Source organism: Carcharhinus amblyrhynchos, unplaced genomic scaffold, assembly GCF_965287045.1.
Source record: "Carcharhinus amblyrhynchos unplaced genomic scaffold, sCarAmb.v2.hapA chromosome_155, whole genome shotgun sequence".
NCBI lineage: Eukaryota > Metazoa > Chordata > Chondrichthyes > Carcharhiniformes > Carcharhinidae > Carcharhinus > Carcharhinus amblyrhynchos.
The window spans coordinates 272,250-290,000 of NW_027649895.1; the positions used below are offsets into that span (position 1 = coordinate 272,250).

At 48.9% G+C, this 17,751-nt stretch overlaps 1 protein-coding gene across 1 annotated transcript; it reads right to left on the bottom strand.

Moving 5' to 3' along the window:
* Window positions 1–2,834: 2,834 nt before the first annotated feature.
* LOC145338731 (putative G-protein coupled receptor 139) lies at window positions 2,835–8,443 on the bottom strand. The gene is made up of 2 exons (XM_080183120.1): window positions 8,200–8,443; window positions 2,835–3,745 (listed from the first exon to the last, which is right to left on the bottom strand). The coding sequence occupies exons 1-2, from the start codon at window positions 8,441–8,443 to the stop codon at window positions 2,835–2,837; spliced, it is 1,155 nt and encodes a 384-aa protein (XP_080039246.1).
* Window positions 8,444–17,751: the final 9,308 nt, after the last annotated feature.

Consider the following 17,751-nt stretch of genomic DNA (forward strand, 5'->3'; position numbering starts at 1 on the left):
CATGGTTACGCAGTGGGCAGCACTGCCGCCTAACAACACCAAGGATGCATGTTTGATTCCCGGTTTGGGGCACCGTTGGTGTGAGGTTTGCACATTCTCCCCATGTCTGCGTGGGTTTCTTCCAGGTGCTCTGCTTTCCTCCAATGAGGTGTGGCTTAGTTGGCTTAGCCATGCTAAATTGCCCCTTAATGTCAGGGGGCATTTGTTAGGTTTATTCCCTGGGTTATGGAGATACGGTCTGGGTGGGATTGTGGTCAGTGCAGACTAGATGGGCTGACTGGCCTCCATCTGCACTGTAGGGATTGTCCGATCTATTCTACAGCCCCTGTCATAGTCTACATCGGGTATAAGAATTCAAAACTTTTTTTGTAATCATTCATGGGACACGGGATCTTGCCTGATCAGTATTTATTGTCCATTCCAACATTCACTGGGAGGACAATTGAGAGTCAAACACGCTGCTGTGGCTCTCGAGTCACACGTCAAGACGACAAATTTCCTTCCCAAAATGCATGTGTGAGCCAGATGGGTTATTCCGACAATTGTTTCATGAACATCCGTAGAATCTTATTTCCAGATATTTCTTATTGAATTCGAATTCCATCTTGGACATGGGTGTGACCATATCATGGACAAGGTGGATCGAAGGGCCTGTTTCCATGCTATTAACCACTATGACTATCAAAATGTGATTAGACAGTTGAATGGGTAAGGTGGGTAGAGAGGGACATGGTTCAAACGTGAGCAATCGGGAGTATCTTAGTGTTCAACGAGATGGAAACGTGTTGTTGCAAAAGGCATGTTTCAATGCTACAAATCTCTATGACTCTATAATTCTATGACTGTAGGGAACCAAATTTGGATTACGACAATGCATTTGTGGTCATTAGTAGAATCTTAAGGCAGATATTTTTTACTCTATTTGAATTTCATTAACAGCTGTGGTAGGATTTGAACACTGGTGCCAAACACTGGTGAATATTGTCTGACATTCTGGATTAACAGTTTAGCAACAATACCAGTCAGTCTTCAACATCCTTGAGACAAGCCTAAGGGCTAAGGCTGCTTTAACACTATCTCGTCGGTCTCTGACACTGTCTTACTGGCCTCACGGTCTCCTATCCCTGACCACTGACCAGATATGGTAAAGATATTTCAAGGGGTGTGAGTGCCTCCTGAAACATGGCATCCAAATAACTTTCCTCCTCCCTGATGTGTCTCAGCTTTCCAAGCTCAGGCTTCAGCTGATCAACTCTGAGATGGACTTCATCACGCAACCAACATTTACTGGAGATAAGTTCCCTGGGAACCACATTGTCCACCAGCTCCCACATCATGCAGCGACAATACATCATCTGGCCCTGCATCTCGATCTTATTGGATTAGTTCTAATTTGGCCCCTTTTCCACTTGCTAGTTTCTTTGAGAAAATGTCTCTCTAAATCTCACAGACAGTATCCCATCAGCAAGAATCTAAATCCACTTTCAATCTGTAAAGATGAGAAAGGGTTTTTTGCATTAATTTGTGGGAAGTGAGTCTCGCTGGCTGACCAGCATTTATCTCCATCCCTATTTGCTCCTGAATGGTGGTTGTGGGTCGACTGCATTGCTACGGCTATGGATTCACATGGCCATCTCTAGCTGAGAATCTTTTCTTGTCCATCCCAAGTTGCCAGAGAGACATTGAGAGTCAACTATTCCTTTTTTCTCTAATCCCATTACACTTGGCTGCTTCTCTGCTACACATAAGTGCTCGATGGGCTCCATTATAATTTCAGGTTTCTTTTATTCTTCTCTTTAAACTATATTTAATCTGAGAATTCTAAAAGTTCTCGTGTCTTTCTGTTTCTTTGAAGTTTCTTGGCAAATTTGAGAAGCCTCTTCGAACCCAGAAACTTTGCAAAATTGTTAAAATAACTTCCTCCCTTAGTTTATTTTAAAGATTTAAAAATGCGCAGATCCCTTCTTTTGAAATATGTTATTTATTTAAGATTGTTTAGAACCCAGACACGAGAATGATGGACTGTTCAAACCCCTCAGTTGGTTTGCTTTAAAAATATAATTCTGTTCAGATCCAGGACAAGACTCCAAACTGTTATGATGCAAGGTTAATTCCCTTTTATTTTGAACCATCATCTGCTACAATTATAGCACAGGAAGGTGTGAACTGTTTTTAATTAACATCAGAGTTTCATCAATATAAAGACCAGACACTCGCTGTACGTGAACAATTAACAAGGTATTTTATTTAAATAAGCAAGAAGTTCAACTAAATAAGTGACATATTAATTGAGGTACGGTTCAAGTAAAATGCTATTCAAATAATACAAAGAACATTCAATACCAAAACAATAATAATGGATTTTGAGTGACGCTCAAATGACTGATACAACCTGGCTTGATGGAATTCGGAACTTGTTTGAGTTATTCTGTAGTTGCCTGCTGTCTGTAATGTCTTTCTGATTCAGCATCTCTCTGTTAGAGAGCTGGATAATTCTCTTAACTACTACTTAAAATGGCAGGCCTGGAGCTCTACTCCATAGATGAATGGTAGCTTTTGACTGACTGCACTGGCCTCTGGATACCGTCACAAGATGTTCTTCTAATGGGTGTTGCTTTGGTCTTTCATATTTAAAATGACCTTACAATATTCAGACACTTCAAGGCCTCTTTCTTGCTACCTGTCTCTACCTCTGTCACTGTTGCTCCCATTGCGTCTTTCTCTTTTTCTCTTTCTGTCTCTCTCTCTCTCTGTCATTATTTCTGTCTCTGTGAGGCTGTTTGTTGATTTAAAGTTTGAATATCCAGTAACAAGAGATGAGGATATCGTGGCTATCATTTCCTCTCATGTGTAATCAATTGAAGAATTGTAGTAAAGGGAAACTTCAACATTTGATTAAGCTGCTGTCTGAAGTGAGACTGTGTTATGGCATAAATCACAGTGTTTGTGCAGCAACTAAGGAGCTGTAACATGAAACCCAATTCCATAACAAAAGCATCTAACCATACTGATTGAGAGCCCAAATAATACAGCCGACTCCATACAGAATAAACCATTAATATTGACCATAAAAGGATGAAATTGGCTGAGATAACAAACAGTAAAATGATGGATTTCCTTCGACTCTCCATCTCTGGGTCTCTGGGATTCTCCCCACTGCTATGAGCGCGGAGTCTCTTGCGGGCTCTGCTGCTCACTAAAATGTGTCTGACAGTGAGTACATTGAGCAGCAGAATCAGGATGAATGGGACAGTCGGGGTTAGAATGTAGTGGAGAAACTCGATCGTCCCCCAAACCGGAGATTCCACAACATCCCATAGGAAATTACAAAACCAGGGGTCATTCCTCAGCTGATATTCATTTAATAACATAAAATACCAGAAAATGTTCTTTAAACAGCTCAGCACTGTCACTGTTCCCAGAACCACAGTCGCTGATTTCTCATTGCAATATTTAATTTTCAGCTTGGGGCAGCGAATGGCCACAAATCGATCAAAGGTGAAAGTGACGGTGAACCAGACAGAACAGTCAGTGGCTGCGTAAAGCAGGACGGCGTGGATGTTACACACGGGGAGCGAGAGCAAGAATTCAAACTGTTCAAGATAAGCAATGGGAATGTGTCTCAATATCAGGTCGAGGATAATGACCAGCAGATCCCCCACTGACATGGCCACCAGGTAACGAGTGACACATTTGGACAGACCACAGTTTCTGCTCGTCAGGGTCACAATTGTGATTATGTTCGCTGTCAGGAAGGGAAATAAAGAATAAAATTAGATGGCAGCTAGTGGAAGAAGTTATTTAGATTGAGGATGGATGACAGGAAAACAAATGTTTCCGAAAACAATCACTAAATTCTCTGTTTTTTTTAACCAGCCTGACTTTTGGAGTGTGAGATGAAAATGGAGCATTGGAAGAAACCCATGGAGACACAGTGAGAAGGTCCAAACTCCATACAGACAGTAACCGAAGCCAGGAATTGAAAGCAGTTTGTGATGCGGAATCAGCAGTGCTGACCACTGTGTCACCATGTTGCAGTAGGAAGTCGCCCAACACCAGGTTAAATTCCAACAGGTTCATTTGGTAGCACAAGGTACAAGCTTTCGGAGCGCTGTCCCTTCATCAGTTAAGTGGGAGTTCTGTTCACAAACAGGGCATATAAAGACACAAACTCAATTTACAAAATAATGGTTAGAATGAGAGTCTTTACAGGTTATCAAGTCTTAAAGGGACAGACAATGTGAGTGGAGAGAGGGTTAAGCACAGGTTAAAGAGATGTATAGTGTCTTCAGCCAGCACGGTTAGTGAGATTTTGCAAGCCCAGGCAAGTCGTGGAGATTACGGATAGTGTGACATCAACACAAGGTCCCTGTTGAGGTTGTCCTCATGTGTGTAGAAGTTGGCTATTAATCTTTGTTCAGTGAATCTGTGTCGTGTGTCATGAAGGCCACCTGGAGAAGGCTTACACGAAGATGAGAGACCGAATGCCTGTGACCACTGATGAGTTCCCCAACAGGAAGAGAACACTCTTACCTCATCATTGTTGAGCAGTGTTCATTCATCCGTTCTCATAGAGTCTGCATGGTCTCCCCAATGTACCATGCCTCAGGACATCCTTTCCTGCAGCTTAGACAACATTGGCCAAGTTGCAAGTGTGTGTACCATCTACCTGGTGGATGGTGTTCTCATGTGAGAAGGTGAATGGTATGCTGGCCTTTATAGCAAGGGGGATAGAATATAAAAGTAGGGAGGTCTTGCTGCAACTGTACAGGGCACTGGTGAGGCCGCAGCTGGAGTACTGTGTGCAGTTTTGGTTGCCGCACTTGCGGAAGGATATATTGGCTTTGGAGGGAGTGCAGAGGAGGTTCACTAGGCTGATACCGGAGATGAGGGGGTTGGATTATGAAGAGAGACTAAATAGACTGGGTCTGTACTCGTTGGAGTTTAGAAGGATGAGGGGGGATCTTATACAGACGTATAAGATAATGAAGGGGATGGATAGGGTAGAGGTAGAGAGATCCTTCCCGCTTAGAAAGGACAGCAGGACTAGGGGGCACAGCCTCAAGATAAGGTGGGGGGGCAGTTTAGAACGGAGTTGAGAAGGAACTTCTTCACTCAAAGGGTGGTGAATGTCTGGAATTCTCTGCCCGTTGAAGTGGTGGAGGCTGCCTCGCTGAGTATGTTTAACTCACGGGTAGATAGGTTTCTGATAGGCAAGGGGATTAAGGGTTATGGGGAGAGAGTGGGAAAGTGGAACTGATCCACTTCAGATAAGCCATGATCTTATTGAATGGCGGGGCAGGCTCGAAGGGCTAGATGGCCTACTCCTGCTCCTATTTCTTATGTTCTTATGTGAGATGATGGCATCCGTGTCGATGATCCAGCTTGTCTGTTCACTGTTCACAGGACATCAGTTGAAAAAACAACCCTCTGCAACAACCCTCTGTCTACTGTCATCAAGGCAGTTTTGTCTCTATTTGCCTGCCTCACCCTGGGTTCTGTGAGATTTAACCTTATGCAACAACCTACCATGTGGTACCTTATCAAAAGCCTTGTTAAAGTCGATGTAGACAACATGAACCACACTGCCCTCATCTCCCTTCTTTGTTACCCCTTCAAAAAAAAATTGTGAGACATGATTTTCCATTCACAAAATCATGTTGACTGTCCCTAATCAATCCGTGTGTCGTAAATTCCTGTCGATCTGGTCTGTTAAGATACTTCTACCAGCTTTCCCACTACAGATGTGAGGCTCACCAGCCCTTTCTCACTGCTGCCCTTCTTAATGAATTGTTTCCCTCCAATCTTCAGGTACCTCACCAATGTCTATTGATCATTCAAATATCTCCACTAGGGAACCTACAATTTTCTCCCTAGGCTCCCAAAATGTCCTGAGATACACTTCATCCGATCCCAGGGATTTGTTTACCTTGATGCAGTTTAAGGTTTCCAGCACCTCCTTCTCTGATCTATTCAAGCCCATCACAATGTATTTCCCAAGTTACCTCACATCCATGCTTTTCTCAACACTGAAGGGTGGACATTCACGATGGCCACCATCAGCACAAAACAGGAAGAAACAATAATCTTACACTCGATTGGCATGGAATACAAGTACCAGGGTTTGCTTTCAACAGTGGGAGAAAGCTGCAGGGTTCAGTGAATAGCTACCATCCACGGTACCGAATGTATTTGCTGCTGTCCCACTATGGCCTCCAGGACCATGGAAACTCAGCGAACCCTCCCTCAGCAGGAAAGATGTTAATCAGTTCACCAGGTTAGAAAAACTCAAACCAATGCTGGTACAAAGGAAAAGCCAAACAGGCAGCCTGAATGATTATCTTCCAGTGAATCCAATATTATGAAATGCATCATAAGGTTACCCCTGGTAAGAATCAGTTCCGGCCTCCCAGATTGCCTGGAACCACTACAGTTCGCCTACCTCCACAACAGGTCCACAGACGATATATCGCTGGCCACAGAGTCAACCCTGGAACACAGACTCTTGTTTACTGACTACATCTCAGTCTTCATCTCCATTATTCCTATGAAACACATGTCCAAAATCTGTGGCCTGGGATTCGGATCCTGCCTCTGGAATTGGATCCTGAACTTCCTAACCCACAGGCAGCAATAAATAAGAATAGTAAACAAGGCCTCCTTCACAATCAACCTCAACAGCAGTGCCCCACAAGGCTGTGTCCTCATCCTTTTACTGTATCCCTTACACACCGATGACCGTGTGGCCAAATACCACTCCAACTTGATTTACAATGTTGCTGATGATAAAACTATAGTGGGTCATAGAACATAGAACATAGAACATTACAGTGCAGAACAGGCCCTTCGGCCCACGATGTTGCGCCGACCAGTTAAAAAACAATGGCCCACTAACCTAAACTAATCCCTTTTTGTCCATAAACCTATCCACCAATCTCTTAAACGCCCCCAAACTAGGCGCATTTACAACTGCAGCAGGCAGGGCATTCCAGTCCCTCACCACCCTCTGGGTAAAGAACCTACCCCTGACATCCATCCTGTAACTACCCCCCCCTTAATTTAAAGCCATGCCTCCTCGTGCTAGATTTCTCCATCAGAGGAAAAAGGCGATCACTATCCACCCTATCTAAACCTCTAATCATCTTATATGTTTCAATAAGATCCCCTCTTAGCCGCCTTCTTTCCAGTGAAAACAACCCCAAATCCCTCAGTCTCTCCTCATAGGACCTCCCCACCATACCAGGCAACATCCTGGTAAACCTCCTCTGCACCCTCTCCAAAGCCTCCACATCCTTCCTGTAATGTGGGGACCAGAACTGCACACAATACTCCAAGTGCGGCCGCACCAGAGTTGTGTACAGTTGCAACATAACGCTACGACTCCTAAATTCAATCCCCCTACCAATAAACGCCAAGGCACCGTACGCCTTCTTAACAACCTTATCTACTTGATTCCCAACTTTCAGGGATCTATCTACACATACACCTAGATCCCTCTGCTCATCCACACTATTCAAAGTCCTCCCGTTAGCCCTATACTCAACACATCTGTTGCTCCTACCAAAGTGAATTACCTCACACTTCTCCGCATTAAATTCCATCTCAAACAATGATGAAACAGAGTACAGGAATGAGATAGAGAACCTGGTGAACTGGTGCAGCAACAATAACCTCACCTTCAATTTCAACAAAGCAAAGGAGATAGGCAGCATCTTCAAGAAGCAGAGTAGAGTACATATACCTGTTCACATCAATGGGATGAAGTTGATTCTGTGGCCTGTTGACTGGGTGGGTGATTAGCAGTGAACTGGTGTTATACGTTGAGGGCTAAAGGATTCAATCATTTGCGCACGATGGAATAGCGTTTGAGCTCACAAGTCTATGGAAATTCACAGCACACAGAAGACATCCTAGCCCAAAGGCCCTGAGACAGTTGTCAGTGGCTGGAAGAATTAATAACTGGATACAGAGATTCGACAGAAACAACAAGAGCAGCAAACCATGTACAGTAAATGACAAGAAAATCAATAAGTTAAACAGCGTTTCTAGAATTAGGAACTGGGCACAGGGGACAGGACTTCACAATCTCACTCTTCCCCAAGCTGCAAAATCCCACTCATGTTCAACAGACCTTTCCATGCTCGCCTCTCCTCTGACCGATTCCCGTGGTGGTCCGGCCAATTCCAGCCAGGAACTTACCTGGAAGACCAACAATCGCCAGGAGGGGGTAGTATAAGCATTGGATCGCCTTCAGTAGACATTGAACCCGATCAGCTGATGTCAACCACCAGCCATCTGAAGAAAACTCAGAAAACCACAGGAGAAAGCTCTTGTCTTTGGGCAGAACATTCCAGTCCGTTCTCCTCAGACTCTGATCCGTTGTTGGAACATTCCATTCCATTGTTCCCGGATTCTGATCCGTTGTTGAAACATTCCGATCCATTGTTCCCAGATTCTGATTTCCCCTCTCCCTCCCTCTCTCTCCACAGCCACTGATCTCTGTCAGTGTCGGAGTTGTTGCTCCTACTGACTCAATGGGACAACACATTGAACGGATTCCCTTATTAATAGAAGAGGGAAAACCCTCCAGACACACTAATCAGATCCATGGAGACTCACATCAGTTACAGTCACTAAACAAACAGTTCAATTAACCCCATCAATCCAACACTTCTCACTTCACAATAGAATAGAACATGTATTTAACCTGGATAATGGTGGAGACTCACTGAGATCGGGACAAGTGGAAACAGTGGAGACACTGGCCATAAACTTTCAATCTTCCCAATTCTTCCAAAATTCATTTTATGGGATGTGGGTATGGCTGTCTAATCCCTGCATTTATTGGGCATCCCTTGCTATCCTTAGGAATGTGGTGATGCGCTCCCTTTTTGAACCACTGCAGACTGTCCATTTACATAAGAACAAAAGAACGTAAGAAATAGGAGCAGGAGTAGGCCATCTAGCCCTTCGAGCCTGCCCCGCCATTCAATAAGATCATGACTGATCTGAAGTGGATCAGTTCCACTTCCCCGCTTTCTCTCCATAATCCTGAATTCCCCTGTCTATCAGAAACCTATCTACCCGTGACTTAAATATATTTAGCGAGGCAGCCTCCACCACTTCAACGGGCAGAGAATTCCAGAGATTCACCACCCTTTGAGTGAAGAAGTTCCTTCTCAACTCCATTCTAAACTGCCCCCCCTTATCTTGATGCTGTGCCCTCTAGTCCTGCTATCCTTTCTAAGCGGGAAGAATCTCCTTACCTCTACCCGATCCATCCCCTCCATTATCTTATACGTCTCTATTTTACAGTATTTTACAGTAATTCTACAGTGCTGCAGCAGGACATAGGCAAAGAGAAGGGGAAAAGGAACGTAGTAGTGATTGGGGATAGTGGGGTGAAGGGTATTGACACTGTCCTTTGTCACAATGACAAAGTGCACAGAAGGGTGTGTTGTCTGCCTGGTGCTCGGGTCCGGGATGTCACATCTGAGCTGCAGAGGAACCTGGAGTGGGAGGGTGAGAATCCGGTCGTTGTGGTTCATGTGGGTGCCAACGATGTAGGCAAAATGCGAACTGAGGGTCTGGGGAGGGAGTATGAAAAGCTGGGAATGGAATTAAAAAGTAGAACCGACAAGGTGGTTATCTCTGGGCTACTGCCTGAACCGAGTGCAGACGGGCGTAGGGTTGATAAGATTAAGGAAGTGAATGGGTGGCTCAGGGATTGGTGTGGGAGGAATGGGTTTGAATTTATGGGGCATTGGCACCAGTATTGGGGTAGGTGGGACCTGTTCGGGCAGGATGGGGTTAGTCTGAACCGTGCTGGGACCAGAGTGCTGGCGAATCGAGTAAAGAGGACTGTAGACAGGGCATTAAACTAATTAGGGGGGGGGAGGGTGCGAGGGTAGGTGACCTTACGAGGTCTAAAGTTAAGGAGAGGGTACAGGTAAGGGAAGAGGCCGAGGATGTCCCAATAATAGAGGGAGTAGGGGGCGTGAGTATAGTTGGTGGCGTTGCGGCAAATAGGGTCCAGGTGAAGGCTGGGATGAAAGCACTTTATCTGAATGCACGAAGCATTCGGAATAAAGTGAATGAGCTGGTGGCGCAGATCGACACAAATGGATATGATCTGGTGGCCATTACAGAGACGTGGCTGCAGGGTGACAGGGACTGGGAGCTGAATGTACAGGGTTATCAAGTGTTTAGGAAGGATAGGCAGGAGGGAAAAGGGGGGGGCGTAGCTCTGCTGATTAAGGATAGCATCAGGGTGGTAGCAAGGGATGATATTGGAGCCAAGGAGCAGAGGGTGGAATCGTTGTGGGTGGAGATTAGGAACAGCAAAGGGAGGAAGACGCTGGTGGGTGTCGTCCATAGGCCCCCGAATAATGATCTGGAGGTGGGGCGGGCTGTTAACGCGCAAATAAGTGCGGCGTGCAGGAATGGGACAGCCGTAGTTATAGGGGATTTCAATCTGCATATTGATTGGTTGACCCACGTTGGACGCGGTGGGCTCGAGGAGGAGTTCTTGGAATGCTGCCGGGATAGTTTCCTCGAACAGTGTGTGTTGGAGCTGATGAGGGAGCGAGCTATCTTGGATCTGGTGCTATGTAATGAGGCGGGTAGAATTAGGGACCTTGTGGTGAAGGATCCTTTTGGGGAGAGTGATCATTGTATGGTGGAGTTTCTGGTGCAGATGGAGGAGGAGAAAGTGGGTTCCCGGACACGCGTCCTTTGTTTGAATAGAGGGGAGTACGGTAGGATGAGAGAAGAATTGGCGAAAGTGGACTGGGGGAGCACGTTGGAAGATAGGTCTGTTGAGGAGCAGTGGAGGATTTTTAAGGAGATCTTTCTTGGTGCTCAGCGGAAATTTATTCCGATGGTCAAAAAGGACCATAGGAGGAGAGGTAATAAGCCGTGGATAACGAAGGAGGTGAAGGAAAGTGTTAAACTAAAAGCGGAGGAATTTAGAGTAGCTAAGAGTAGTGGGCGAGAAGAGGATTGGGAGAGGTTTAAATGTCAACAAAGATTGACAAAGAAGTTGATAAAGAAGGGTAGGAGAAACTATGAAGCTGAGCTAGCGCTTAATATAAAAAAGGATAGCAAGAGTTTTTATAAATATATAAAAAGGAAGAGGCTGGCTAGGGTGAACGTTGGTCCCTTAGAGGATGAGAAAGGGGACCTAGTGGTAGGGGATGGGGATATGGCTAAGGTATTGAATAACTTTTTTGTTTCTGTCTTCACTGAGGAGGACGTGAATAATTTGCCGGGTGTTAGCGATGGAAAGGTGGTAGGACTGGAGGGTCTTAATGACATTACTGTTACTAGAGAGGCGGTGCTCGACAGACTGGAGGGGCTGATTGTGGACAAGTCCCCAGGACCGGATGGAATGCATCCGAGGGTTCGGAAAGAAATGGCGGAGGTGATAGTGGATGCCTTGGTGGTTATTTTCCAAACATCGCTGGATTCCGGGGAAGTGCCGGATGATTGGAAAACGGCTAATGTTACGCCGTTGTTTAAGAAGGGTGCCAGGCAAAAGGCAGGGAATTATAGGCCGGTTAGTTTAACGTCTGTGGTAGGTAAAATGTTAGAATCTGTCATTAAGGAGGAAATAGCGAGGCATCTTGAAGGGAATTGCTTGATAGAGCAGACGCAGCACGGTTTCATTAAAGGGAAGTTGTGTCTGACAAATTTACTGGAGTTCTATGAGGATGTGTCTAGGGCGGTGGATAGAGGAGAGCCGGTGGATGTGGTCTTTCTAGATTTTCAGAAGGCGTTTGACAAAGTGCCTCACAAGAGGTTATTGCAGAAGGCTGAGGGACATGGAGTTGGGGGTAGGGTGTTAGCGTGGATAGAGGATTGGTTGTCAAATAGGAGGCAGCGAGTGGGGGTCAACGCGTGCTATTCGGATTGGCGGTTGGTGACTAGTGGAGTGCCCCAGGGGTCGGTGCTGGGGCCTCAGCTTTTTACCATTTATATAGATGATCTGGAGGAGGGAACCAAGTGTAGAGTGTCGAAATTTGCTGATGACACCAAGATTGGGGAACGGCAAATTGTGCGGAGGGTGTGAAGAGTCTACAGAAGGATTTAGGTAGGCTGGGCGAATGGGCCAGGAAATGGCAAATGGAATTTAATGTTGGCAAGTGTGAGGTGGTCCACTTTGGTAGGAAGAATGGTAGGAAGGACTATTACTTACGGGGTGAAAAACTGCAGCAGGCGATGGTGCAGAGGGACCTCGGGGTCCTTGTTCATGAGTCGCAAAAACCCAGCTTGCAGGTGCAGCAGGTGGTCAGGAAGGCGAATGGGATGCTGGCCTTCATAGCGAGGGGGATTGAATATAAAAGTAGGGAGGTCTTGCTGCAGCTGTATAGGGCATTGGTGAGGCTCAAAAAAGACACTAGGACTAGGGGGCACAGCCTCAAGATAAAGGGGGGCGGTTTATAACGGAGTTGAGGAGGAACTTCTTCACTCAAGGGGTGGTGAATCTCTGGAATTCTCTGCCCTTTGAAGTGGTGGAGGCTGCCTCGCTAAATATTTTTAAGACGCGGGTTGATGGGTTTTTGATAAGAGAGGGGATTAAGGGTTATGGGGAGAGGGCGGGAAAGTGGAACTGAGCAGCGACAGATCAGCCATGATCTTATTGAATGGCGGGGCAGGCTCGAGGGGCTGGATGGCCTACTCCTGCTCCTATTTCTTATGTTCTTATGTTCTATAAGATCTCCCCATTTGGTACAATCACAGCGCTGCTCGGGATTTGCATCCAGTGACAGTGGTGGTGTTGGACTAGCCAACTATGGTCGTGTGGCCCTTCTAAGGGGAGATTATGAAGAGGTCATGTGTTCGGGCCTGGCTCCAAGGAGTGTTGAAGTGAAAAGCTGAGCCATTCAAGTTTGAGGGTGTAAATCGTGAGTTGCGATGATTAGCAGTTGGGGCCAGGAAGGAGTAGTGTACAGATCAGTAGTGTACAGGTGTCGGGTTATTCTGTCTGATCATGCGTGATGAATTATTTTTCTTGGCAATAAAGCCTTTTTTGTCCTGAAGGCTGATCGAGTTGACTTTGACTTATTACACTGGCGATGAGGAAAAAGTACTTTCCAGACATTGGGTATCACAGTGCACTGTTAGAGGGGGAGAGACTAAAGCATCAAAGATAAGAAGCAGCAAGGGGGAAGTGAGTGTTTGTTTGGGAAATTCGATGACTTGAGACAATAAGGGGCAATTTGGCATGACCAATCTACATAAGCTGCACATCTTTGGAATGTGGGAGGAAACTGGAGCAATCCCATGCAGACATGAGGAGAATGTGCAGCCGCCACAGTCACCCACGGTCAGAATCAAACTGTGCCACCGATCCACCCCTTTGTAGTGACTGTGATAACTGAAGGAAATTGGAAGGTTATTCTTCTCACAGTTTGCAACCCATAGACTTTTTCCCATCAGAGGGTTATCATAGCACGATGTTCCTGATACCCAGGGCAATATTTTCCAAACAAGCTGGCCCCTGTGTGAAAAATCCCATCGGAGATCAGAGGATCTTTGCCTGGTTTGTGCCCCTCCCAGTATGAATCCCCTGGCATGCCAGACGGGAAAATTCTCCCCCCCTCCCCCATCTCCAGGACAGCCGGATGGGTTGGTTCAAAGTCATTCCCACACCCGCTCTGACCCACCTCCCAGATTTCCATCACTTTGTTGAGGTACAAATTTCATTCAGCAGGGGGAGACACAGCGGGGGAGACAGAGAGGGGGAGACAGAGAGGGGGAGACAGAGAGGGGGAGACAGAGAGGGGGAGACAGAGAGGGGGAGATAGAGAGGGGGAGACAGAGAGGGGGAGACAGAGAGGGGGAGACAGAGAGGGGGAGATAGAGAGGGGGAGACACAGCGGGGGAGACAGAGAGGGGGAGACAGAGAGGGGGAGACAGAGAGGGGGAGACAGAGAGGGGGAGATAGAGAGGGGGAGATAGAGAGGGGGAGACAGAGAGGGGGAGATAGAGAGGGGGAGACAGAGAGGGGGAGACACAGCGGGGGAGACAGAGAGGGGGAGATAGAGAGGGGGAGACAGAGAGGGGGAGACACAGCGGGGGAGACAGAGAGGGGGAGACAGAGAGGGGGAGACAGAGCGGAGGAGACAGAGAGGGGGAGACAGAGCAGGGGAGACAGAGCGGGGGAGACAGAGAGGGGGAGACAGAGAGGGAGAGACAGAGAGGGAGAGACAGAGAGGGGGAGACAGAGAGGGGGAGACAGAGCGGGGGAGACAGAGAGGGGGAGACAGAGAGGGGGAGACAGAGCAGGGGAGACAGAGAGGGGGAGACAGAGCGGGGGAGACAGAGAGGGGGAGACAGAGAGGGGGAGACAGAGAGGGGGAGACAGAGAGGGGGAGACAGAGAGGGGGAGACAGAGAGGGGGAGACAGAGAGGGAGAGACAGAGAGGGGGAGACAGAGAGGGGGAGACAGAGAGGGGGAGACAGAGAGGGGGAGACAGAGAGGGGGAGACAGAGAGGGAGAGACAGAGAGGGGGAGACAGAGAGGGGGAGACAGAGAGGGGGAGACAGAGAGGGGGAGACAGAGAGGGGGAGACAGAGAGGGGGAGACAGAGCAGGGGAGACAGAGAGGGGGAGACAGAGCGGGGGAGACAGAGAGGGGGAGACAGAGAGGGGGAGACAGAGCGAGGAGACAGAGAGGGGGAGACAGAGAGGGGGAGACAGAACGGGGGAGACAGAGAGGGGGAGACAGAGCAGGGGAGACAGAGAGGGGGAGACAGAGAGGGGGAGACAGAGAGGGGGAGACAGAGCGAGGAGACAGAGAGGGGGAGACAGAGCGAGGAGACAGAGAGGGGGAGACAGAGCGAGGAGACAGAGAGGGGGAGACAGAGCGAGGAGACAGAGAGGGGGAGACAGAGAGGGGGAGACAGAGAGGGGGAGACAGAGCGAGGAGACAGAGAGGGGGAGACAGAGCGAGGAGACAGAGAGGGGGAGACAGAGAGGGGGAGACAGAGCGGGGGAGACAGAGAGGGGGAGACAGAGAGGGGGAGACAGAGCGGGGGAGACAGAGAGGGGGAGACAGAGCGAGGGAGACAGAGCGAGGAGACAGAGCGGGGGAGACAGAGAGGGGGAGACAGAGAGGGGGAGACAGAGAGGGGGAGACACAGCGGGGGAGACAGAGAGGGGGAGACAGAGAGGGGGAGACAGAGCGGGGGAGACAGAGAGGGGGAGACAGAGCGAGGAGACAGAGAGGGGGAGACAGAGCGAGGAGACAGAGAGGGGGAGACAGAGCGAGGAGACAGAGAGGGGGAGACAGAGCGGGGAGACAGAGCAGGGGGAGACAGAGCGAGGAGACAGAGCGGGGGAGACAGAGCGAGGAGACAGAGCGGGGGAGACAGAGAGGGGGAGACAGAGAGGGGGAGACAGAGCAGGGGAGACAGAGCAGGGGAGACAGAGCGAGGAGACAGAGAGGGGGAGACAGAGCGAGGAGACAGAGAGGGGAGACAGAGAGGGGGAGACAGAGCGGGGGAGACAGAGAGGGGGAGACAGAGCGGGGGAGACAGAGAGGGGGAGACAGAGCGAGGGAGACAGAGCGGGGGAGACAGAGAGGGGGAGACAGAGAGGGGGAGACAGAGCAGGGGAGACAGAGCAGGGGAGACAGAGAGGGGGAGACAGAGAGGGGGAGACAGAGAGGGGGAGACAGAGAGGGGGAGACAGAGAGGGGGAGACAGAGAGGGGGAGACAGAGCAGGGGAGACAGAGAGGGGGAGACAGAGCGGGGGAGACAGAGAGGGGGAGACAGAGAGGGGGAGACAGAGAGGGGGAGACAGAGAGGGGGAGACAGAGCGGGGGAGACAGAGAGGGGGAGACAGAGAGGGGGAGACAGAGAGGGGGAGACAGAGAGGGGGAGACACAGCGGGGGAGACAGAGAGGGGGAGACAGAGAGGGGGAGACAGAGCGGGGGAGACAGAGCGAGGAGACAGAGAGGGGGAGACAGAGCGGGGGAGACAGAGAGGGGGAGACAGAGCGAGGAGACAGAGAGGGGGAGACAGAGCGGGGGAGACAGAGAGGGGGAGACAGAGAGGGGGAGACAGAGAGGGGGAGACAGAGAGGGGGAGACAGAGCGGGGGAGACAGAGCGGGGGAGACAGAGAGGGGGAGACAGAGAGGGGGAGACAGAGCAGGGGAGACAGAGAGGGGGAGACAGAGAGGGGGAGACAGAGCGAGGAGACAGAGAGGGGGAGACAGAGAGGGGGAGACAGAGAGGGGGAGACAGAGCAGGGGAGACAGAGAGGGGGAGACAGAGAGGGGGAGACAGAGCGAGGAGACAGAGAGGGGGAGACAGAGCGGGGGAGACAGAGAGGGGGAGACAGAGAGGGGGAGACAGAGCGGGGGAGACAGAGCGAGGAGACAGAGAGGGGGAGACAGAGAGGGGGAGACAGAGCAGGGGAGACAGAGAGGGGGCGACAGAACGGGGGAGACAGAGAGGGGGAGACAGAGAGGGGGAGACAGAGCGGGGGAGACAGAGAGGGGGAGACAGAGTGAGGGAGACAGAGAGGGGGAGACAGGGCAGTGGACAGCGGCAAGCAAAGATATGCAGAGAGATATAAGGCAAGTACACAAAACACTCAGAGACAGACGGTGAGTGAGGAGACAGAAAGAGAAAGAGAGACAAAGAGAGAGACAGATGGAGAGAGAGAGAGAGAGAAAACGGGAGAAAGACAAACAGTGAAACAGAAAGACAGAGAGCCAGAGAAAGTAAAAGATAGATAGATAGAGAGAGAGAGAGATAGAGAGAGAGATAGATAGACAGAGAGAGAGAGATAGATAGAGAGTGAGGGATTGGACACCCTGTTTTAAGGGGATGTTTAATTTGGGATCAGTGATTGGGAATTTGTAAACCACACTGATATTCCCAACAAGGACACGAGGTTTCAGTGTTTAAAAATATTAAACTGTTGAAACAAAGACAGGGAGAAAGCCATGAGGTTTCCGAGCATCAGTGCAGCCACCAGGTCCCCCCAATCTCCACACACCCCCCCCCTCACACCAATACCTGTGTTTTGTACATTGTTAACTACATGTGTGTGAAGGATTGGGGACATGGACATTACTGGAACAGTTCAATCTCTGGGGAAAGTCACTGCAAACAGACTTTGTCAATACATTGACACTTTAAATACACTGAGAAATGAATCTCCATTCACACTCCTTCCTCCCCAATCCCCCCGAAAATGGAATAACTCCCATTCCCTAAAAAACAGCAGAACGTGAACTGGAAACATCTTCCAGCAGCTTTTTACACACTGACCTTTCCACAATCCAAACATTCACTGAAGTTTATTTAAACTTTGTAGAAACTGCCTGCACATCCTGCTCTGCAAAAGTGTTCTGTTAAATACTGACCCCCCCCTTCCCCCCGCCACACCTCCCCCCCCGTCCCCAACACCTGTCAATCTGGCACTGAACTTGTGTCTAAACTGAGAGAAGCCGAGTGATAGAATCAGTGAGGGTGTGACATATCTCCATTTGTCTCCCTCTCTGTTTCCTTCTCTCTCGTTCTCTCCTTTCCGTTCTCTCCCTCTCTCCTGCCTCTCTCACGCTGTCTCCATCAGTCTCACAGTTGTCTTGTGCTAAGTTTTTTTCTCCCCCCCATTGCTGCTAATTTGTAAAGGGGCGGGGGGGAGGGGTGCACAGTGTAATGTAATGAAGGCAGAAGCTGCCCCCTTCTCTCCCCAGTCCCGTTTCCCCACTCCCACTCTGTGTCACAGCAA